Source organism: Chanos chanos, chromosome 1 (assembly GCF_902362185.1).
Source record: "Chanos chanos chromosome 1, fChaCha1.1, whole genome shotgun sequence".
In the NCBI taxonomy this organism is placed as follows: Eukaryota; Metazoa; Chordata; class Actinopteri; order Gonorynchiformes; family Chanidae; genus Chanos; species Chanos chanos.
Window position 1 is genome coordinate 22218720 of NC_044495.1, and position 24302 is coordinate 22243021.

The 24302-nt window shown below is 41.5% G+C and overlaps 1 protein-coding gene across 4 annotated transcripts in view; it reads left to right on the forward strand.

Annotated features, from left to right (window-relative positions):
- Nucleotides 1-24302, forward strand: part of anks1b (ankyrin repeat and sterile alpha motif domain containing 1B) — a 146786-nt gene that overhangs the window by 42399 nt on the left and 80085 nt on the right. For 2 of the 4 annotated variants that reach the window (XM_030768097.1, XM_030768105.1), the window contains exons 4-11: nucleotides 514-810; nucleotides 4094-4169; nucleotides 6559-6660; nucleotides 8283-8405; nucleotides 10929-11110; nucleotides 14021-14132; nucleotides 22024-22046; nucleotides 23796-23928. In XM_030768097.1, the coding sequence (XP_030623957.1) occupies nucleotides 514-810; nucleotides 4094-4169; nucleotides 6559-6660; nucleotides 8283-8405; nucleotides 10929-11110; nucleotides 14021-14132; nucleotides 22024-22046; nucleotides 23796-23928 (1048 nt within the window). Of the gene's footprint in view, nucleotides 1-513; nucleotides 811-4093; nucleotides 4170-6558; nucleotides 6661-8282; nucleotides 8406-10928; nucleotides 11111-14020; nucleotides 14150-22023; nucleotides 22047-23774; nucleotides 23929-24302 lie in introns of all 4 variants that reach the window. The other 2 variants (XM_030768089.1, XM_030768085.1) reach the window with 1 other exon arrangement.

Sequence of the window (24302 nt, forward strand, 5' to 3'; positions counted from 1 at the left end):
CTGACCAGTAGGGGGCAGGAGAGGCTGGGGATAGGTGTGACAAATGTTAATACTGGACACTGACTCAAAGATTGTGGGTTCTGTAAGGGTTATTGAGTTGCAGGCTTTTCTCTTGCTCTTGTTTGTAACTGAAAGATGTTATATCTTGTTGCACAGAGTCACATATTGAGAAATGAACTCACTGACGTTTCATAGTTTTAGAGATTTCGGTTGAAGTTGTGGCATAATTTGAATTATGAGAGAGCCGGACTGTTCGTGTACTTGCTGTCCAAGAAGAATCTATGACATTTGTTTGGTCTATTCTCGGGTTTTGAACTGAGTTACACTAGGTGAGTGCTGTTACTTTTCTCTCTTTCATCGCCTCTGCTGCTCTCATTATTTCTGTGTCTGACCTATGATTTCATTATTATTCAGGTTACGCACAAGCACTAAAGTTACTTTGATTCCAGCAGCACAAATTGAGTCTCTCTCTCTCTCTCTCTCTCTCTCGCTCTCTCTGTTTCTCTCTGTCAGAATCACGAGAAGGAGACGGCTCTGCACTGTGCGGCTCAGTACGGTCACTCAGAGGTAGTGGCTGTGCTGCTGCAGGAGTTGACTGACCCCACCATGAGGAACAGTCGTGGAGAGACTCCCCTTGACCTGGCAGCTCTGTATGGCAGACTGCAGGTGGTCCGTATGCTGGTCAGCGCCCACCCCAACCTCATGAGCCTCAATTCCCGAAAACACACGCCCCTCCACTTGGCAGCACGCAATGGTCACTACTCTACAGTACAGGTACTGCTGGAGGCAGGCATGGATGTCAACACACAGGTGAGACAGTCTTAACTAAATTTGGTAAACTGTTTCCTGTATGTGGATGGCAGAAAATTTAGTCAAATGTGTGTACAAGGAACAGTGAAGGAATCTGTGTATTTGTGTGCGGGGTTCTCGTACTAATGGCCACGCGACCACTGGCTTCACCTCAAGCCTCTACAGACCAATATATAAAATGAAAATGTAAAACCTCTTAACTATTCTCATCTGTCTGTCTGATTCTGTTGAACTGACTACCATCCATAACTCCATTCTGAGTTAAAAGACGACCAGCCCTATAGAATCAACTCACGCCGAGTACTGAATCAAACTGTCACAGCGCTTAATGCTTACAGACATAAGAACATACACGTCTGTCTGTGTATACATGTGTGTTTGTACGTTGAGAGTGTGTGAATGACTGTGAATATGAGAGAAAGGGAAAAGGGAAAGAATGAATGGTGTAGGACTCTGAGAAATGAATAATTGATCTGTCTCTGAGAATGAGAGAAAAGGTTGAAGAGAACACTCTGTTCTTCAACCCTCAGTCCTGGGTCTCCTCAGTCTAAACAGTCCTACTTGTGTGTGTGTGTGTGTGTGTGTGTGTGTGCGTGTATCTGCTTCTACAATGTTTAATGTATTAGTAAGTGTACTTGCATATCTTGGTGTCTAGTAGTAGTGCACTGGTTTATATTAGACTAATTATCATCCATATATTTCCACAGTTGTTCAGCATCTACCTTATTTTGATAAAGGAAAAGTCTTTTTTAGGAAATAGTTCACTACACCCACATTGGTTGCAGTAGCAAAGCATAGGCTGTTTGTGAGCTGTTGCTAGCACCTTTGAGTCGCTGCATTTTGTCCCCATGAGAGAACTGCCATCCAACCGGAGGACTGAGGTCAACATGAGGATTTCTCTCACACTGGAACATTTTTTTTTCCATGTTGGATTTTTCACAGTACATTGAACATTGCATTGGACCCACTACTTCTGTGCTACATACTCGTAGATTATAGAACAATACAAATGATTGCTGGTAATCTCTGTCACTGAATGGAAGAATGTGAATGACTGAATGGAAAGCCATCCCAGTTTTTCATTGTTTCACCATTGTGTCCATCTTAAAATCACCTTGTAGATTTGTGTTTATTACACGTCATTGGCTCTGATAATTTTGTCAAGGTATTAACATCAGAATTCTTAGTCTGAGACAATGGTATTATGTGGGATTTAAAAGAATGGAATTATATAAGGACAAACCCACCTAATCTGAATGAGTCCGTCATGCTCTCATATATCTTTGTATGTTTGTGTGGAGGTATGTGATAATCCAGCCCTGCTCGCTCATGGACAGTGTCCGAGACTGTCAGATTTAGGCAGTAACAAATGCACTATTCCTTGTAGAGTGGGGGGCTCTATGTTGTGTTTGTGTGTGTGTGTGTGTCTGAGTGTGTGTGTCTGAGTGTGGGTGGCTGTGTTTCTATACGAGTGATAATTATGCCTGGGTCCACCATCTTCATCTAAATGTTGATGAATAATGCATTACACATCTGCATCAGTGAGAGGTTTTCCTTCTGGCCCTCCTCTCTCTCTCTCTCTCTCTCTCTCTCTCTCTCTCTCTCTCTCTCTCTCTCTTTCTCCATTATTTCACATGGTGACTGTGGTTAGTATTTCCCCTATTTCCCCTGTGACTGTTCACTGCTTCCCATACACACGTAGCCTACTGTCATTCCCTCACCCCAGTACCTCGAATTTGTAACATTTCTGCATGGACTTCAAAAGTCCAAGCCTGAGGTGTGGAAGAGATAGGAATGGAAGGGAGAAGAAGGGAGGAGAGAAAGGAGGAAAACAAGTAAAGAGTTGTTGGAAAGAGATGGGCATATGCAATTCCTTAAGGCCCAGTGAGAGTGAATTGATTTCCTCTGCATAGTGACATCATTGCCTGATCGCCATGGGAAACGGACAGGAAGTGGTCCTGAGCAAGAGGAGGGGAGTTCCCACTTCCTGTCTTGTTGTGAGCATGCTCAATGTACTTCTTCAGGGACCCAAATCACTCGGAGTCTCAGTGTGACTCTACCACTCGTTCGCAAACCAGTGCTCATCTCAAAAACTTGCTTGTGTTTGTGGAACTCCTTACTGCATCCAAAGCTATACCTTTAGATTTAACCTGTGCTGTGGAACTTCACAGTGGACCATTGGGAACCTTTGGTTAAACTTGTTCCAAAGTGTGTTTTTTTTTTTATTTTAAGGTTTTAGCACCTGCGTTTTTTTGGTTTGTCTGTCCCTAAATATTGGGAAATGACTGTCAGTACTTGTTCTGAGATGTAAGTACAGATTTGTGTGATCTGATTCTGCAGTTCTCTATCAGTATTGGCGCTTTTAGGGCTATGTCCATTTATTTATTAATACTCTCATATAATACGTCATTTAATACAGTTGTCTACTAACCAGGTGTTTGGTTCAAATCTCCTGTGTGTATCTATTATCTTGGTCAAGACAGAAAATTTCCTTCCTCGGTATAATATACAACTAAAGCTGGGTATAAGACTTGTAAGACAAAGCGTGTCTTCGGCTAAAACCGCCCCCTAAAATTAGACGTAAAATTAATGCTGTGCTGTTGTAATGTTTGATGAAAGTAGTAGTAACACACTAGTATTCATTGTCATATACAGATGAACACTGTGTCATATTTTAGCAGTTCCACTGTAACATCTGAAAGGACATACTATAGGTAAGTGAATACATGCAGTTGGCTGCATGTTTCCCTTGTATTGCATCATATGGATCTATAGGAGGAAGCAGCTTAGCTAAAGGAGCTAGGATAGTGTAATATAGTCATGTAGCTTTTTGATGTAATGAATTCTGGTGGGAAATATTCTCTGTTAAAATGAAGGTATGTTATCCCATGGCAACTTATTAGAATGGCCGTGTGAGACTGCACGGGGAGCTCGATCTGACTCTCGGTCTTCATTTCTCTCTCTCTCTTTCTCTCTTTCTCTCTGGTCATGCATTTTATCCCAATGGATAATTCTCTCTGTCTCTCGAATACAAATTTTCACTGAAGATATCAAATGCTCTTTGCACTTTTCTCACTGGTAACTTCCAAATGAAATGCAGTTTGAATTATGCTGGCAGAAAGCCCTAAACATATTGATAAATTGTAAGTAAGAACTGATTTTAAGAGGTACTAATGAAAAAACATCCTTGTGGTAACAGGAAACTAACCTCTCTCTTCTCTCTCTCTCTCTTCTCTCTCTCTCTTTCTCTCTCTTTCTCTCTCTCTCTCTCTCTCTCCCTCAGACAGAGAAGGGCAGTGCTCTTCATGAAGCAGCTCTCTTTGGAAAGATGGATGTAGTCCGCCTTCTGCTTGACTCAGGTACACCTCCCTTAGCTCCTCTCTCTGGGTTTGCAGCCATTCCATCCTACCTTACCACTCAATTTCCCTTGCTCTCCTCCTTTTATTTCTCCTCTTCTCCAATCTATACTGTGTCACTTTACCTTCCCTGCTATTGCCACATTTCCCATCTCTCTCCTCTCTACTGTTTTGTCCCTTTTGGAGTCTTCCTCTACTTCCTTGAGAACTTCCTGTATCCCTTGAACTCTGATAAGACTGCTTTGTGTCAGTCACTGGTTATTTTTATGGGGTTGGCAAAGACCTGTGCTCTCTCACTCAATGACCTTTGACCCTCTGGAAGCCAGCTGTAGAACAGAAAAAAGTCTTTGTGTCTTCCTGTTGTATAGAATGGCTTTACTGTGGCTTCAGGAGTAATGTTGCTTTATTATTAATATTCATTTTTTTTTATTTTGATTTTTTTTTAGTTTGAAATACCACTGAGGACAGTGCTAACCCTGCCAACTGCTGTTCCGTGGTTTCTCTGCTCTCACAATAACCCACAAAATGAAACAAAACAAATCAAAACAAAAGACAAATTAGTCTGTCCAGCCTCTTTATTCCTACCCTGATACAAGGTGAAATTTCTCACAGTCTTTCAGAACAAGTACAGAATGATGTGCTATTTCATTTGCTTTGTGAATTCAAAATTAAGTGTCATTTGGATTCCAGTGAAGTATGGATTTTGAGAGAAGGCATTTGAAAATAACTAATTTTTTTAAAATAACTAAAAGAGTGCCCATAAACTTTGTCCCAAAAGGCATTGTATGCCTTAGAATTTCGTAAAAATCATTGTATGTGAGGTGTTGGCCAAAGACATCTTAAGAATTATGACTTCATCATCAAAATCTTCAGCATCTAAAAAGCATTCAGCAACACTTAAAAGCACCGGCAGAGTGAACACTTGAGGGCAGCTTAAGTGGAGTATTAAAAAGAAGTGAGCATTCTTAAGATTGTCAAACATCCAAGATCGATTTTTATTTGGAAGGAAGGGTACTGGGTCTTTCTCAGATAAATCTTAATTTCACTGTCTCCAGTCTCAGCTCTCTGAATGGAGATTACAATCAGAGTCTGGACTCTCAGTCACAGTTCCTATAATCATTTAGTTTCAGTCTCTCTGTCACAATTCCTATAACCATTTAGTTTCAGTCACTCAGTCACAATTTCTATAACCATTTAGTTTCAGTCACTCAGTTGCCAAAAAGTCTGGCTGTGGCAGCTTTGATTTTCACTTTACTGTTTGGAGGGTAAGGATACGTATGCGTGTACTTATATGATGTCCTGGGTGTTAATTAGAAAAAACATTAGATCTTAACTTGCATTAAGATCCGGTCACAAATGGATAGCTGAAAGTACAGGTGTAAACGCATCCAATGCGCATTGAGGTCACATCAAGATCCGATCACTCAAACCACATTCAGAGGTGGTCTGGACCGCATATGACCACATTCTTATAGCAGTGTAAACGCCAATGCAAACTCGACCACATTGAACGACTGCCTACTCAACTGACGTCCTCCGCTTGCGTGGAAGTATGAACTCATTCGCATATACACATTTGCTTACCAGCGGCGTCATATTGAAGTGTGACAAAAGGCAACAACAACAACAACAGGCAAAATGAATATTGTTTTGTTTTCCTCTTCCTCTTCTTTTAATTTCTGACAGGCATAGATGCCTCTGGCCGATCAAAAAAAAAAGAAAAAAACCAACGTTTAATGTGAAAAAGCTTAATGTGGTTTAATGTTCCAAAACTGCGATCAATGGTCACCAAATTTCTCTTGGACATCTCTTGTCAGAAACGCCTCCTCCTGTCAAAAAATCAAGATCAGAATTTTTAGGAGTATGGTCGTTATCCCTCATGTTAAGCGTTTTCCTCTCAGTTGACTCCCAGTATAAGGAAACAGCTTAACGCACCTTAATGTCCCAAAACAGTGATCAATGATCACCGAATTTGTCTGACATCTCATGTGCCATAAACACTATCTCCAGGCAAAAAAGCAAAACTGAAATTCAATGAAAGGGGTAACATGTTGGAAATGATTTACGTGTTTGTTTGCATATAGTACGGGGAAGGGAGATCCGATCTCAAGTGGTCACTCGAGACACGGAGTCTAAAGCCAGGTGTAAACGGACGTACTTAGAGCTGTCCACTTGTGATCGGATCACCAAAATTGGATCTTAATACAAGGTGTAAACAGGGCCTGTGTGTGTGTGTGTGTGTGTGCGTGTGTATGTGTGTGTGTGAGTAGGACAGAGAAATTGTGAGAGAGAAATACAATATTACCACAACAGATGGTAGGTCAGTGTTCAGTGTGTCACCTGTCTCAGATTTCTCTCTCTCTCTCTGTCTCTGTCTCTCTCACACCCACAGGGATTGATGTCAACATCCGAGACTTCCAAGGAAGAACTGCCCTGGACATCCTAAGAGAACACCCAGCTCAGAAATCACAGCAAATAACTGCACTCATACACGGTACTCCTCAGACAACACACACATGCACACAGTCATATGTAGCCACGTGCTGGGCCACTGGTCCTCATATGCCTGTTTGCTTTGAATGGGCCTCAGTGAGCGGATGTGTGTTGATTGATAATGGGAGTTTCAGGAAGTTTGTCTTTGGTCTGAGAACAATAGCAGTTTACAGAATGAACAGTCCTTATTCTTCCAAAAACTGAACCCAAATCTCTGTTTAACACACCCTGCAACACAGAATACATACTAGATTTTTTCCTCTCTATCTAGTCCATTGTGAGAGTGGGAAAGAATGCAGTTTAAGGTTTTTTTTTTCCTGCATATCAACTGATATTGTGAGAATGTCATGAAAGTTTCAGCAACACAAGCATAAATTTGATACGAGTGTGAAAATAGTCAGACAACTATGTGGACATTACTCGGACATCCAGTGGCATGACATAGGTTTGGACACAGGCATTTATTTCAGCACTAAGGTACGAATCAAAAAACAATATTTCCCCTATTATAATATTTCTGTTCAAAACAAGGCCATTAAAGGAAAGTTGTGTCTTTGATGTTGCACTAATTGTTGGTGTTTATGTTATTTTGTGTAATGACTAATAAGTTAATCTAATACATATTGGACTGTCTTGTAATCATAGACAGTAAAGTTGACCGAGCAGCTGTTGTACTGGAATCCTGTCAGACCCTTCTATCATGAGGGCCAGCAATATGGAGTAGCTGTTAGTTGTGGAAGTCTGCCCTCCACATTGTGGTTGGAGTTCCCATAGAATTAGGTGCCGTAAAACCCACAGAGTATGGGAATGTAGACAGCCCAGACTTTGAGGGTTGTTGAGTTGAAAATATTTTACTCTGCGGCTATTGTAGCTCTGAGCTCTGAGACTCCACAGTGTTCCCCAGGGTTGCATAGTGTACAGTTACAGAAGCAATAGAGGCTAAAATTAAAGCGGCTGTGTTGTGGTTGTTATGGGTTCAAAGGCAATGTTTGTGTATTCTGGGGAAAAACGTGAAAAGAGAATGAGAGAGGAAGAGAAAAGAAAGGGAAAAATAAGGGGAAAATAATGAAGGTAGATGGAATGAAGGAGCGAGCAGATGATAAATATAAGAATGGAGCTGAGAGAGAGAGAAGAGAGATAGAGAGAGAGGGGAAAAGAATGGAAATGAATGAGAAAGTGAGAGGTAGGCCTCAGCTGTTGTGAGATGAGCTGCACATCAGCGCTATCTCATTTCCTGTTCCCATTTTTTTCTTCCGCGTTCAATCAGGTTCTCCTTCAATTAAATGTCCCTGGCTGCACATGTTCACACATACATTATATAACATATATAATAACATATATATAACATATCCAGACTACTGGTAAACAGGCTCTCCTCCCAAACACATTCAATTATTATTGAAGTATTTGTATATTGTACACACAAGTTCAATTGTAACTCAATGAAGGATCAATCATAATTCACTTAAACACACAGGGTGTGTACAGGAGGGCAGCCTGATGTTGTCTCAGCTTTTGCAGAACCCCCCCTTTTCACACACACACACAGACACTGAACACAGTGTGTGTGCGTGTGTGTGTGCATGTGTGTGTGTGTTATATGCGACACCTCTCTCTCTACAGACTATATGATGGAGGAGAATGATAGTATGCGCGTGGTGGAGGAGCCAGTTCGCCAGTGTCCTGTCCCTACACCCCGCACCTCAATACCTTCACCTGCTGCCTCACCATCCCTCAGGCACAAGAGTAAGTGTGTGTGTCTATATCTATCTATCTGTATGTATCTATATATCTATCTCTCTCTCTCTCTCTCTCTCTCTCTCTCTCTCTCTCTCTCTCTCTCTCTCTCTATATATATATATATATATATATATATATATATATTAAATAAAAGGTATATTGATGTTAATGTGTGTATAAAATGTTTTTAAATTCCACTCATGCACTCTGGGCTGTCTTGACTGATATCCATTATGTTGGGCTGTTTGTTCTTAGCTGAAATATCTGATATCCCGTTTGGAGTGACAGCAGTTACTGACTATTTCCAAAAAGAGTTAATCTCTGCATTCTTACTAAATGCAGCTGTGGATCACATGTGTAACTATGCTAATGGGAATAGTCTCCCACACTGAGTTTAACCAGTGACCTGAATGTCATACTGGGTCTTATTTCAGCTGCACAGGTCCCAAGGCCAGAACTAATCCAGTTTTAACTCTGCACATCTTCCAGCTTTGTAATCCCTGTCACTTCATGGATAGGAACTGACACTAAGTATTGTAAAAAAGCTCAGCATTATTAGGTAAATGGTGCCTCAGAGAGGTTGACCACAGTACTACAGACTGTTTGCAGCAGAAGCAGCAGCAGAATATAACGTGATCAATAGTGCCCCTAGTGGAGCATAGAGGACTCCACTAGGGGCACTGTTGTACTGTGTTGTTGCAGTAGAATGGTGATCTGTGTTGAATTTTGGCTTCTCACGCAGTCTGGGAATGCACTTTCTTAATGATCTCCATTATGGCTGCACTCCAGAGTCAGCCAGGTACAAAATGACTGTTAGCATGCATCAATGAGCATAAGTGTGGACCAGCATCAGCACAAATAAGAAACGCACACACACAAACACAGACTCATGCACACACACACTCACATGCAAATTAGAGAGTGCCAGTATACAGTGCCCTCCAGAATTATTGGCACCCTTATTTAATATGAGTGAAAAAGGCTGATGAAAATTCCCCTTACTGTTTATAAAATGTTGTCTTTACTCAACAAATAAAGAAAATATATAAATTCCATATGAGCCCATTACCACAAGAAAAAAGTCACAGGTCATCATCACAAAATAAAATTTATCCCGAAAAACATGTGTGTCGTAATTATTGGCACCCCCCACCTCCCCACCCCCCCATTAGTATTTTGTGCAACCCCCTTTTGCCAACAGAAGAGTACTGAGTCTTCTCTTGTAATGTTTTATAAGACTTGAAAACACAGAAGAAGGGGTTTTTGACCATTCTTCAATGCACCATTCCTTTTGAATTTTGATTCAAAATCACCTGGTACTTCCTGGAATCCTTAATGCCATGTATGTGAACAATACTGCCAGGGCCTCTGGAGGAGAGCCACAGCATCACAGACCCTCCACCATATTTAATGCTTGGCATTAGGTGATTTTCTCTGTGGCCATCTTTATTTCTACGCCAAACCCACCTTGAACGTTTGGAGTCATAGACCTCAATTTTTGTTTTGTCTGTCCTCAGCACCCTGTCCCAAGTAAAGTTTCAGTGGCATCTGGCAACTTCTGGGCATTTTAAGTCAAGCAGCTGTTTTCTTGTATTCATTTGCTGCGTTGTGCAAGTCAACACACTTTTGCCTTATTGCAATGGAATGCTTTTGAATCTTTCCCGTGGTGATGGATGACTAAGGGATTGGGGCCCTGTGTCACCTCATTTTTATACCCCAGTGAAACAGGAAATCATTAATGACTGCTTAAAATTTCCTAAACACATAGACCAACTTGACATTCGTTAAGTATGCATGGAAACATAATTCATGTACACTTCCTTAATTCAGATTTCTTGGGGTGCCAATAATTGTGACGTATGTGATTTTATTTTTCAGTAATGGTTGCTTTATTTTCAAACTAAACTTACCTCAAATAAAGGTACAATTTTTTTTATGTTCAATATAATATTAAGATAATAACTGATAAAGTGAATTTTTTATAAGCTTTTTCAATCGTCTTTGGCAAGGGTGCCAATGATTCTGGAGGGCACTGTGTATAAGGGTGCTTGCTTCAAAAATGGCAAAAAATTAATAATGAACAGAACAAGCAAACAAAAAATGTACATGAATACAGAAGTAACAAAAATAAATTGAAATCATTTTGTACCAGTCAGATGCAGAAAGAGTAGAATAATCATAAAAATGAGTCGATAATGATGGAGAGAGAGGGTGAGAGGAGAACACACTTCGTGTTTTTATTGACACAAGGGGAGGCACAGTTGGCTTTAATATGCCCTGGAGCTGTAACAGCCTGAGGCAAAACATGATCATGTTCAATCATAGCCGTCCATCCACTTACTGACTCACTCTCACTCAGAGGCATGGAAACTCGCTTGTTTGTGCTCAACTTTATTTTCAAGGCAGTAGCTTTGCAAGATGCTTTATGGCTAAAAATAAAAAATGAAGAAAATAAAGTCAAACGGACTTTTCTCTTTATCCCTCTGGTTTTCCTGTTTTCTTTATCCCTCTCTGTCTCTTTCTCTCTAGACGATGCTGTGACAGGGGAGCTGTCTAAGCTCCTGAATGATATAAAGATGTGTCGGGACAGGGACTACTCTTTTGAGGAGCTCTGCCAGACCATCTCCACACACTCCCACTCCATGGAGAGCTTCGGCAGTGGGCGCCTCTCTGACGAGGAGCGTAATGGCACGCTCGGGCGCCTCAGCAAGGTGGGTCCTCTGGAGCCAGGGTCGAAGGTGATCTTTGAGGGGCGTTGCAAATTCGATTACAGTAGGTAATAGCTGAAGAACATCTGTGTAAAATCTTGTCAACACAAATTTCCCAAAGATAAATGGCTGAGATACAAATCTGCATGGCCAAGCTGAATACTTAAGCTAGGCTTCGGTGAAACAAAGCCAGGCTGTGATGCAGTTCTACTCAGGATAGACTACATACGGTACACCCAATAGAGTAAGAGCAAGGACCAGTTTTTGGACAATGCCCCAGGGCTCAGGTCTAGAGTAGTCTAAACACTATTGAAGATCTGAGGGACCCTTGACATAGTTATTACATTTATATATACTCTAATGAAGCCTGAAAAGATCTGGCCCATATGCTGCCTCATTTTCCCCAGTTTTGTCTTTTTACCAGTAGAGGGCAGGCTTGATCCAAACACTGGGGTGTAGATTGGGTATCCCCTGTTCACGTTATCTTTTAGATCGACGTTGTCACTGTGGTCACTTCCAGCGTTGGCCCAGCAGAGTCCGCCGGTGGTCACCTCTAGCTTGGCAAGAGTCTCTGCTAGTGGTGGGCCCCTCCAGTAGAGGGCACTTTCAGTGGCAGATGGTTCTAGCAGCAACTCAGCAATGGTCTTGGGAACTGGGAAGAGACCTGCACCCTGAGCTGACCTCCTTGGTCTTTCCACGTGAGGCTTGTTCCCCATGTACCTTGGATGTGAACTTGAGACAATGCTGATCTTCCAAAGGCCGGGTCATCACGTCATTTTTAGCAGCAGACCAGATTTAATCATGGATGTTATCCTACAGAAATAGAAACCTACTTTTTCTGTTTGTGCATTATATAAATGTTCGATGCTAAACACAAAACATGGTTGGCTTCTCTGAAACAAAGGGTGGAAGAAAGGCATAAACACCAAGTTTCCAGCCTGCTTGTATGTGTGAACATTTAGAAAATAACTCAGTGAGTGGTACTGTTGTGGTATTTTATGGGATGCAGGGTTGAGTTTCTCTACTGTTTGAGTGGTCAGTGCTATTCTCGTTGTCACGGTGACACTAATTTCCTCATTCCCTCACTCACACCGATCAATACTTGCAGGGCCTGTGCCCGCACACTCACATACACACGTATACACACACACGCACCCACACAGGCACACACATACACACACAGGGACACACGCACACACACAGGTCTGCTTTTAGATCAGGTTCGATCCTACACTGACTTCATCTACTCTCTGCTGAACTTCCCCTGTAGGGTTATTATTATGGGAAAAATGAACGAAATGGTTCTGCTAGCAATACAGGTGCTTGTGTGTGTGCGTGCCTGTGTGTTTCTGTTTTTGTTTGTGTGTATGTGTGTGTATGTGTGTGTGTGTGTGTGTGTGTGTGTGTGTGTGTGCATGCTTGCATGTGATGTGATCTACCAACAATAACGGGTCTGTGGGTTGATGAAACTGCTATATTTGAGTGACCTATTACAAACCCGCTGGGTGTATACATTTACTCCAAAACACACACATTTTCTCACTCTCTCTTCTCAGTGTGTGGTCTCACATATACATGTCTACATGTGAAAAATTCAGTGTAGACATGCATGTTTGTGAATAATGTTTAGCTGTGTGTTCTTGTTTCTGTTTGTGTGTGTATTTGTTTGACAGTTTTAATATGGATTTGATGTGTGCTAACAGATCTAATGCTAATTTCTGGGTATGTACACATACAAACACACACATGCACATTCATTCAGACACTGAATTATTCAGCACCGTGTGCCCTGTGACACACAGAGTCTCTTTGTTAGATGTAAGAGAGCCCACAGAACAGCTCCAACCTCTGTTACACACACACACACACACGCACACACACACACACACACACACACACACACACAGAGAGGGGAGGGATCTGACAAATGGCCCCTATGTCAACTAAAAAAAAAAAAAAACCAGCATGATTAAATATAAATCAGTGATATTATTCTCTGAGATTATGAAAATTAATAGGCGATCGCTCATTTAGTGGCAAATTGTACTTAGTGTTGTCTGTGCATTAAACAATGGTTGGAATAAAGTACTTCAGGGAGCAACTGTGTGGAAGCTAATTAGAGTAAGGAAGTATGCAGCTGTGTTATTTGTCTGTAAAAAACGTTGCCTGCTTGTTGACAGGATGATGCAAAGGTGCCATTTGATCAATGCAGCTCTGTTGGAAAAAGAAAGTTGTCGAAAGAAGCTGTGTTGAAAGAAAATTGGATTGATGTCCTGCAATTTTGCAAAAATACCTGTGTGATCTTCTCATTTCTGGAGCAGATACAGGCCTGTGAGGGATCGTATCGTTGATCATGTTGGATTAAAGCATTGTTATTTCTAATTTCTAATTTTGGTGTGATCAGAGTTTTCCAGATGCTTATATTTAGCGTCGAATTTTCTTTTATATCTATGATGAAAATCATTTATTTTGGGCAATATGGAGGGCATTTGTATAATGTTTGGTGCTAAACGTGCACTGTCGGGCTGTTTTATACAAATCACATTATTTTCTAAATGTTTTATTCCATGGTAGTTAGTGTCAGAGTGAGATTATCTGTATTTATGGTGAGCAGAGACTCAGGATAAGTTTCACTCGCCCTTACAATGTTTTACATCAGCAGCACAAGAGCTACAGGGCCAGTGTCCTACTTGACTCTGTGTCTGTGTGTGTGTGTGTGTGTGACTCTGTGTCTGTGTGTGTGTGTGTGTGAGGCAGAGTGGTGTACAAATTTATTACTTGCATGTTTATTGTAGTGTTTATCTGAGGAGTCAGCGAGGGTCAGTTCCCTTTGTAAGTGGCACAATAGCATCACACATTGTTGTGCGCTTGTGTGAATGTGTATGTTAACACTCTCTTCTCTCCTGCATGCAGCGTCCTTCTCCTCTGTTGCCCGCAGCGCTGGAGGAGGAAGAGAAGACTTGCGGGCCAGGTGGCTTGTGGGAAGCACTCACACCCTGCAATGGCTGCAGGAACCTGGGCTTCAGTTCCAGCATCTCTCAGGTACACACACACACACACACATACACATGCACATACTACCCACACACATACACACTCACACACATACACAAACCAGCATTATAGTGAGAACTGAGCAATGCAATATATGAACAATATGTGTGCTATATGTCAAGTGTAAGCACTGCGTTATGTTTGATTCCGTGGTCCAGTATTTTCCCAGTGCTTCACAGAGATATGACTTTCTGACCCTTAGCCGAGCTTTTCTTAACCCGTGTGTACAGTGGTATTCCTTTCCTCAGGAGTGAGATAAGGTTCTTTAATGGTTGGATTCAGTTGATCAAGAGCATTCTCTACCTCTTTTTTTATTTGGACCTATTGTTTGTTTGTTTTGTTTTGCTAGTAATTGTTCTTGGAGAGAACATCACTTAGGAAAATGAAACTTCCTGTGAAGGATGTTTCATAACACACACACACTCACACACACACACACACACACACACGCACACATGCACACCCACACACACACCCACTCACACACCTTGTATGCTAGATTCTGGGGACCCTGCGTTGACTTGAATTACAAATAAAGTAAAGAATAACAACTTAAGTCTAACCCTCACCCTCGCCAAAAAACACTTTTACACTTTTAGTTTTACTGATAACAACACTATTCTTTAAATGAGAAGCAGCTATTTAACAGTTTTCACAAGTGAAGACAATGATTTTGGTCACAGTTTTCCTAGATGACCCCAGTAAAACAGTGTTTTATGCCAGATGTTTTGAATTGGCATATGATACCAGGACTGCATGTCTTTAGAGCAGATTGGGTTTGTAACATTGTGTGCCTGGCATAGCTTTTGACAGACACCTGGTCTTATTTGATCGATACATACTCTTCTGTGCTAACTCTGTGAAGTTAAATAATCTGTGAATTAGACTTTGACAGTAAACTCCAACCCATGGCCTCATTATGAAATTAGAATCACTCGGTTATGTAACAAGAATCACTCAGTGATGTTGAGAATAAACAACAACAGGTTCAATTTCCGTAAAATAACTTCTTAACTAGAATGCCCTTTCAAAATGAAAAACATTTGTTTCAAACGCATTTTTCAGTGTTCTGAATAGTACAGAAAGATCTCTCCTCTCAGCGTCTCTCAACCTATTTTTTCTCCCTCTCCCCCTCTCTTTTTTCTTTTGCAATTATTCTCTTGTCCCTCCTCTACATAATCCTCTTTATATGTTTTTTTCTCTCTAAACTCTCATTCCAACACATCTCCAGTAGGCACTTTTACTGAAATGGATGGATGGGTGAATGGATGGAGGAGTGGGTGGTTGGAGCGGTGGGTGGATTAGACAGAAGTATATTTGAACACATTTTGATTGATGTTGGAGTGCTAGCCACAACATGCCTAACTGTCACTCACTCTGTCAGCCGCAGCCCACTGTGTATGCGAGTGTGTGTCTATGTGAATAAGTTAGAATCAGCTGACTCATCAATCACACTGTCGACTTTTCCTGGCTGGGAATTCCGCAGTGCCAGTCTTATAGACCCTGCAATTGATTGTTTGTACACAGACAATCTGTGTGTATCTGTGTGTGTGTGTGTGTGTAATGTGTGTGTGTGTGTGTGTGTGTGTGTAATGTGAGTGTTTGTACACCCGTGTTTGTGAAAGGGCCTGTATTTTTGAACTAGCATTCACAAAGGTAAATCCCTTATTTCCATATGAAGGTATACGGGGACATCTAAGAGCTAATTTTGCACATCACGTGCAAGCAGGGTTACTTTGCTACACGTGCTTCATGGGAAATTGTGCAGGCGGAATCCCCATCCCCTGAGGCAGGAACTCTAATTCGGTGACAAGAAGTGTAATCATGTCACACGCCGGTCCTCCCACCAGCTCCATGTGAAGACATGTCTGCCTCCACTGCCATAGCAACGGGGATCTTAGACAGGAGGTGGCAGAGTGGTATGGGGGTGGTGACTGGGAATTCCTTTAGTTGAAAGATATACTTCTTCACCTAACTAAGTTTTCACTTTTTTTTTTTTTGCTGCTTCACTCTTACAGGGAGAGAGAAAAATAGAGATAGAAACAGAGAGAGACAGAAGAGAAACAGACAGAGAGAAAGAGAGAGGTTCTTATGGTTGCTAGGAGACGCTGAATTCATAAAATGCAAGGCGTGGGATATCCACCCACCTTCCATTGACAAATCTGAGACTCCATCAAAACAGGTGCGTCAGAGCACTGCGCAGTGAGAGAGACAGAGCCAGGCTTGTGTCAAAGCTGCAGCTCTTTTCTTTCAACATTGCTCCTTCCTTCCTTCCTTCCTTCCTTCCTTCCCTCCTTTTCAAACACACTCTTTTTTTTTGTTCCTTTCTTCCTCCTCCTTGACTTTCTCATTCTCACGCTAATGAAATCCTTGTCCTTTTCCCTCTATCTCTCAATCTCTCCCTTTTTTTTCTGTCTGTTTTTTCACTGTCTCTGTCCATCTCCTCCCCTGCTCTTTGCTTTTTTGTAGTGTGTGTAGGAGGCGGTGTTTGGCAAGTACCTTTCAGCATTGCACTTAAAGGATCTGCGTGTCTCTGAATCTCCTCATAATAAGAAATGAGGACAAAGCTTTTTGTCTTTCTCCAATATGGGCTCAGTGCTGAGCCAGTAACTCATTTGTCCTGTTCTCTCAGTGATGTACCACCTGTCAACATCCATTGGATTACAGCTTTTGACTTTGTTAGGACTGTGATTTACTTAATTTTGCCAGACTCTCATGTTATCCCTTGCACCAATGATCTCAGATGTTTTGCAGATCATTTGCTTAAAGATTTACTTTAGAAAGCATAGGAAGAAAGACAAATAATAATTTAATGGCCTTTTCTATCTCATAAGCACTTGTGAAAGAAGGGTGTTGATGTGCAGGGTGTAAAAGACAATAAAGCAAACTTAAGTGTATGAAGAATGCCTTGTACACGTAACGCTCCTTGGTTTGTCTGTACAGCATCCTTATTTCGGTTAGAATAATGACCAGCAGTTTCCCCTAACAGAGGAGCTCCGGACTGCTGTCAATCACCCTGAGGACAGTATGGGTGTCCACATCATTGTTTCAGAGCTGTGAATGTGGATTAACCATGTTGGGTTATTTAGTGTCTGTCACTCGGGGAAGAGCAGAGAGAGGATTTATCACATATTCTGACTTAATACAAATGCACACAGTCTGTGTACCTGATTCTTGTGCTATCATAGAGGTAATATTTATGAGAGATGAATGGTACCAGCATTCCAACGTCATTAAGTTTTCATAGTTCATTTTTATGGATGATGGGTTGTGTGTGTGTGTTTGGGAGGTATGACTACTTCTAAATCAGGCTGTGTATGCATGTCTGTCTAGCTAAACAGATGTATACTCTTGATTGGTTTCATGCCTAATCTTCCCATCTCATTTAATATGGGATTCCAGTCCCCAGTTAACGCCTGTGTGCAATGAAATTTGTGATTCAAAATCTTCCATTGGTATTCATTGCAAACACATTTACTGTGTGATTGTTTTCCACAGCTAATTCAAATTCTAATGCAGCATTCCATTACTGCTACATTTGACTATATCACTGCTAATGCTCATGGGTAATGTAGTTTTGTGAGTAATGACATTTCATTGATATTGTGGCAGTGGATAAAAGTGTGTGAAATACTCTTGGGTGATGTACTTTCTCCTGCAGAATGACGATGCTGCGCTATAATTGGGCAAAATAGCCGTGCGTGTGACTCCTCTGAGGGCGAGCATTACAGGCAGAGTTCGGTTCCGCTGGGCTTGTTCCCCAGTCTGATTTAGAGAGCGGAGACTTTATGTGTGCGCTATAAATCACACAAACTAGATAATGTAGAATAAGAATCTGCTAAAGGAAGTGTGTTTTATAACCATACTCAAAGGCAAATTCATGGTGTGCTATAAAGCCTCCTTCTTTTAGAGGGAATAAACAGACATTTCAGGCCCCATTGAGTGTGAAGGGAGATGCTCAAAGACAGTGTCATTAGGGATGACTCTTCTCAGAGGAGGTACATCAGCGTGCTGTAGGAGTTTGTTGTTGTTAATAATGGTTTATTCTTATAGTTCTCCGATTTAGTACAGCACAGAGGATTGTGCTCTGACTTTTACACAATACAAACACAGAAGTGCATGCACACACATACACATACACACACACACACATACACACACATGCACACATGCTCACACATACATTCACATAGCATACCATACAAGAAAGCACACTACAGTTGGTTATGGGTTACACATCTCACACAAACACACAGTGAGAAGATCTGATATTGATCTGACGTTGCAATGAGATGCTGCAATCTCATTCTTTCCTTACATATAAATAAATATTCACATATCTCTCAATCTTTAGGTACCAAAATAAAGTTGAACATAAAGTCTACTTTCTCCAGTTTGAGGGGACTGTGATGCTCTCTGTGATATTTTTTAGAATCTGCTGATGATCTATTCTAAGATGACTCAAGCATTTGCCATGGTAACGCTTCACCCTCGCAGACTGCCTCAAAGAATAAATGTATGTTGGATGATAACTGGATAATGCAAAGGACACACACGTATAATGACGCTAGCATTGCTCAAATTAGCTGCCTTGCAGTGGCATCATTCTTTGGCCCTTCATGATGTCAGCGTTTTCTGATTGGTCGCTGCTAACTGTTTCATGCTTTGCTGTTCTGTCAGACCCAGGGTTAATGAAGGTCTAAAAGTGTCTTTACTTAGCTGCTTACGTTTGGGAGTGTGGATGGATGTCTCTGTAAGTGCAAGCAATCTAGTCATTAGTGGTCTTATGTAATATAAATATATCCTATTTTTAAATCAAGTAATGAGTAATTGTTAATTAATGAGCTGATAAATAACTTGTTTGGCTTTGTAACATATTTGCAGCAAGAATTCACCAATTAGCCTCTTGCAAATTCTACACAGACCAAAAAAAAAAACCAGACGAAGCCACGAAGGAGATGAATTATCTTCTAATTAACTCCACTTTACATCAGAAACACTTATTTTTAATGTCATGGATCAGAGATTCTGATCAGGTTCTCTGTTAAAAATTTTAACAATTTTCAAACAGTTATTTATCTGAAGATTTTACCTCGGTTCACATCGCTCCAGCTTTTGAAATGTCGAATTCCATTAAGGATCTGCAGTCCTTTAAAACGGAATGTGACTCAGGTTTGACCTGTGAATGATGTGATCTGCAGGTTTCATTAGGCTCTCAGCCAGTACCTATGGCTTCCACTGTGACTCTTGACCTAGCAGTTTCCTCATCTCTATGGATTTAGCATGCAGTAGAGGGAAACTGTCTCACAGTTTGAGGAGGCCATGTCTGGAGCAGTACTGAAGTCCCCAGAGAGAGGTTGTTAGAGGAGGTGTAACAGCAGACGGTTCCTTTTTCTGACGATGGTAGCTCATTTCATCCGGCTGGAAGTCATTTCCACAGGGTCATTGCTCTCATTCTCTCTCTCTCTCTCTCTCTCTCTCTCTATCTCTTTTCCTGCAGTTCAGGGTTTGTGTTTGTCTCAAGCGTTCTCACTCTGTTAGAGTTACTTAACACTCTGTCCCTGCGGGCCTCCTGCAGTGGAATTCAGTCTGTGGGCTTCTTTCTATTGAACAAGATTGTAGAATGTCTGGCGGGGTCAGATGAAAATAATGTCCACTGATAAAGCTCTCCAGGTCCCTGTTATTAGTTTCTTTGTAAGATTTTTAGAGTTTTCGTTTTAGTGAAAATGTTTTTGCCCTTCTATGTTCTACAGACATAACTTATGACTTATATATAACTAACGTTAAAATTTGTAAACAAGTAGTCTTGAAAATGTGACCATTTTCTTTCATTTTTAAAATTTGAAGTAAAGTAAAACTAGTTTTTTGCCCTGTGAACAGCTGTAATTTTGCTCCTCACTCTCGTGACAGTCATTTGTGGGTCAGAGATGAAAAGGGTTCAGTGTTTTGTTTTGTTTTTTTTCGATACTGACTTTTCTCCATGCTGAATGGTTCTTTCCTCTTTGGTACAGTGGATAACCTTTAAGCCACTTAGCTAATCACTGAAGCACATGATTTTTTTGCTGGTAATTATTTTTTCAAGGGATTGCCTTGGTCTGACAGAGCAAACTGCTCTGTTACTGCCTGTATCTCTCTCTCTCTCTCTCTCTCTCTCTCTCTCTCTCTCTCTCTCTCTCTCTTTCTTTCTCCTTTCCCTTCTGAGAACTAATCTAAATCATTTTTAGAATTTTCCTGTTTCCTTCACTAGTTTTATCTGGATGAAGTTTCTCTGTCTGTTCAGACTAAACAGTCTGTGTTAGTGTTAACACTTTTCACTGTATTATACTTTTATCTCAGCTAAAGCAAATGGCTTTTAATGGATGTCACCCCTCCTTTCTTTAACTTTCTCTGTCTTTTTTATCGTGTTGACTCTCTTCTCTGAGACGATCTCAGAGAGACCATTGTCCTGCTACCCCCGTGTCACCCCCAATCCATGTCCAAGCAGCCTCTGTGAGGAAATGCCAGTAAATTGTCTCCTATTCATATCAGGCACTGTATGAACTATCTGTTCAGAGGACAGGGCAAAGGAAGAGGGGGAGGGGTGTACAAATGAAGAGAGGACAGGGAGAGGGGGGTTTAGATTTAGAGAAATTTTTAAAATATAAGCGGAAAGAACAAGCAAGGCAGGCAAAAAAAAACAAAAAACGTTTCAGCCAGAAAAACAGAAAAAAATTGAGGCAAAAAGAACATGAACTGAGTAGAGTAGAAAGAGACAGAGAGATAAGTCAACAAAGAAGTTTGTCAGGCCCTAGTCACATGCTCAGGGTTCAGGGGTGTGTGGACGTGACTGGAGAGGAGGCAGATTTCCTATTTGGGTTAGCATCCAGTGCACACGAAACTGCTAATTAGCGGGCGAAGGAGGCCTCTGTTTGTCTGTAGTCTTCCTGTAGCGGAGACAGAGAGTTTGGCTCTGTCTGTTTCTTATCTCTTGCGCCTGAAACACAGGAGGAGAGCTAGACAGAGCAAAGGAGAGATTTAGAGAGGAGTAATTGTGCATGGACGGTTCGACATGAACATGATTGATATTAACACAGTGGAATTAAACTTTCACCTCAGCATTAAGGAATGGAGGAGATGCCCTGAAGTTCCAGGTACTGTAATAGCCTCTTCTTCTTCAACTACGTTAGGAGTGTACATGTATGGAAATATGGTGCAAGTGTGTGTGTGTGTGTGTGTGTGTGCGTGTTTGTAATTTTTCTCTGACATTGAGAGTTGGTAAAGTTCAGTTTTGTGTAAGTTAGAATGGAATGCTGTATGATTGAATGGAGAGAAGAAACTTTTCTCATTGCTGTACTTTTGGACTCATTTCTCACCCTATCTATGAGAGGGAATTTCCTGAGTCTCTCTTCCTTACTGTGCATCTGTGTGTATGTGTGTGTGTGAGTGTGTAGGAAACCACTGATCCAACCCCACTCCACACGCCTTCCTTCCTGAGATGGAGTATTCTCTTTTCCTTTATAGTATGAGATCTCTTTGCATAGGACTCCAAATAACTAGATTTTAATTCCTGCAATTTTAATTCCTGCAAAAGTCCCAGGGAATATATTACAACATTACCCTTGTCCCCTCCCCCCCCCCCCCTCTCTCTCTCTCTCTCTCTCTCTCTCTCTCTCTCTCTCTCTCTCTCTCTCTCTCTATATATATATATATATATATATATATCTGTCTATCTCTTTCTTTCTGAGAAAGAAGGTGAGGGGTAGTTAACAGAATTGTGAACGAGAAGAAATGGCATTGAAAGTGAGGGAGAGATTTCTAGAAACAGCAGCAATCAGATGATTTGCATAGCGAAAGGTCAGGTGATGACTTGCAATGAATAATAGAAGAGGATGAGAGATGCACTGAGGCTGAGAGAGATTAACGGATTCAAAGAGTTGATTTAAATAGATTAAAAGTGATAGGTCTAGCTCATGGGAAATGTTCCACATTGAAAAAAAATCTCCCTTCAGTTTTCTCTATCTGTTATAGTTGTTTTCATCAGTGTGACCCATCATCAAACTGCACATTAGTTGTGACTGACCGTTACTGATCAATTGCTGTGGTTGGGAGTAGCACACATCTCAGCTCTGTGGTTCAACTGTGGTTTGAGAAAGCAGTGACTCCACCATTTCCGTTGCATAATTAACTCTTAATGAAGTGTTAATCATCTGCATCTGTGTGTAATTAAGCAGGAAAAAATGATCTTTCTATCAGCTACTGTATGATTGATGGAGTCTGCTGCTGTCAGTGCATGATTGATGGCCCCAGTGCTCTCTGGGTAATGTAGGATTTTTGGCATGACAGCAAGAGTAATGGCCACCACGTGTGGCAGAGGGAAAGTCGATAGGGCTGGTGGGAAATGAATGTCACAGACCAAGAGGCACTTAGCCTGAGCAGAGAGGCTCTACTGATTCCTGAGATAGGGTGAGGGATGCTCGCACTGGTTGCCATGGAGCTTCTGAGGTGACCAACAGGCAGCCTGAACACAGGGTGGGGACAGTGTTGCCTCCATCATTTATGATACAAGAGTATTGTCTGAGAAGGAGATGCTGTAGCCCATCACCCATCTCTCAAAATAAAACCACACATGCACACACACACACAAAAACACAACACAAAAAGCACTGTTCCATTGACAGGACAAAGCCAAGCTGCACCTTTTCTTCTGCTCTCCATCAATCATGGCGTCTTGTGTTTGTTTCCAGATGGGTGAATAACCTGGATGTATTTACACCCAAAGTTTCACATATAAATGCCCCTGCTCCACTCTTCCCAGTAGTGTTTTATGGCACCTCTCTAATGTCCAAAGTTGTTTCAATAAAGGCTATGTTAAATATATTTCAGAACCTCATAGAAGTGCCTTTTAGCTCATAAAGATATGAAATATCATTCTTGACATGTCATTCCACCCTCATGAAAAAAATCACGAGTTACTTTATCAAGGAGGAGATAAGTGGTCTTTGCAGAGTTCAGATGCAGTGCACTGATTATTCAGTTCCTCATGGAACTAACAGCACACAGGCAACTCAGCATAAACTGGCTCCTCAGCCCAGCCACATGGCTTAAACCTGCATAGTATAGTGTAGTGCTGTTGCTTTAACACTAGTTCATTCCAGAGTGTCACATCTCTTAGTCACATTTAACTGAATGAAGATTGTGAAAAGAATCTAAATGTCAGTTTGATTGAAATGTTTTAACTAGATGCTCAAGAGGTTGCTCACAGTCATGGACCCCTGTGACTACTCTCTGTCGGCATGTTTGTCTGGTTTTTGATATATCAGGGGTGCAGTACAAAATTCAGGCCTGAGGGTCCTCTTAGATTTTGTTTTTACCAACCACTACATGTCTCTAATTGGTTGAGGAGCATACATAATGAGTGACTTTTCACAGGTGGAAATCTGCCTCCGGTTATGTGGTGAGATCCAAAAGCCGATAGCTCTTAAGTACTAAACCCCCCAGTCATCCAAGACCATGAATTATGCTCTTCCTATTCTGTCCATCCCTTCATCCAGCTATTCACCTGTATGACAAACAGACAAATGATCTCCAGATAAACTCATTCTTCATGTGGTTTCCTCTCTCTGTGTTGGTGCAGGACTCTAAGCATTCTCTGGAGCTTGTGCAGTCTCCATCACTGGATGTTTTTTTACCAGAAGACGAGGATAATCCCTATGAGTCAGTGGCCACCGCGGTCACACGCAAGCCCTGTTCTCTGGACATCCACCGCCTCAACGCCTGTCCCAGGAAGGGTGAGTTCTCCTGCTGATAGCCATGGCAACCAACTGCACAAGCACAGCACCAGTGTTCATCCCAAATTTGCTCAGGCTCAGCTTGGTTGCTGTGGCAACCACCCTCAAGGGTAACCTTCTCTGAAAATGTGTGTGTGTGAGTGTGTGTGTGTGTGTGTGTATGTGCGTGTGTATGTGTGAGTGTGTGTGTATCTGTGTGTGTGTGTGTGTGTGTGTGTGTGTGTGTGTGTGTGTGTGTGTGTGTGTGTGTGTGTGTATGGGTAAAGCAACTTGTGGTAACAGCCTCAGTCGTTTCCAACGAGGTTGATGAGTCACCTGCAGGTTGTCATGGCAATGTACTGAACTGTTGCCTGCAGGCACACTGATTCACACCT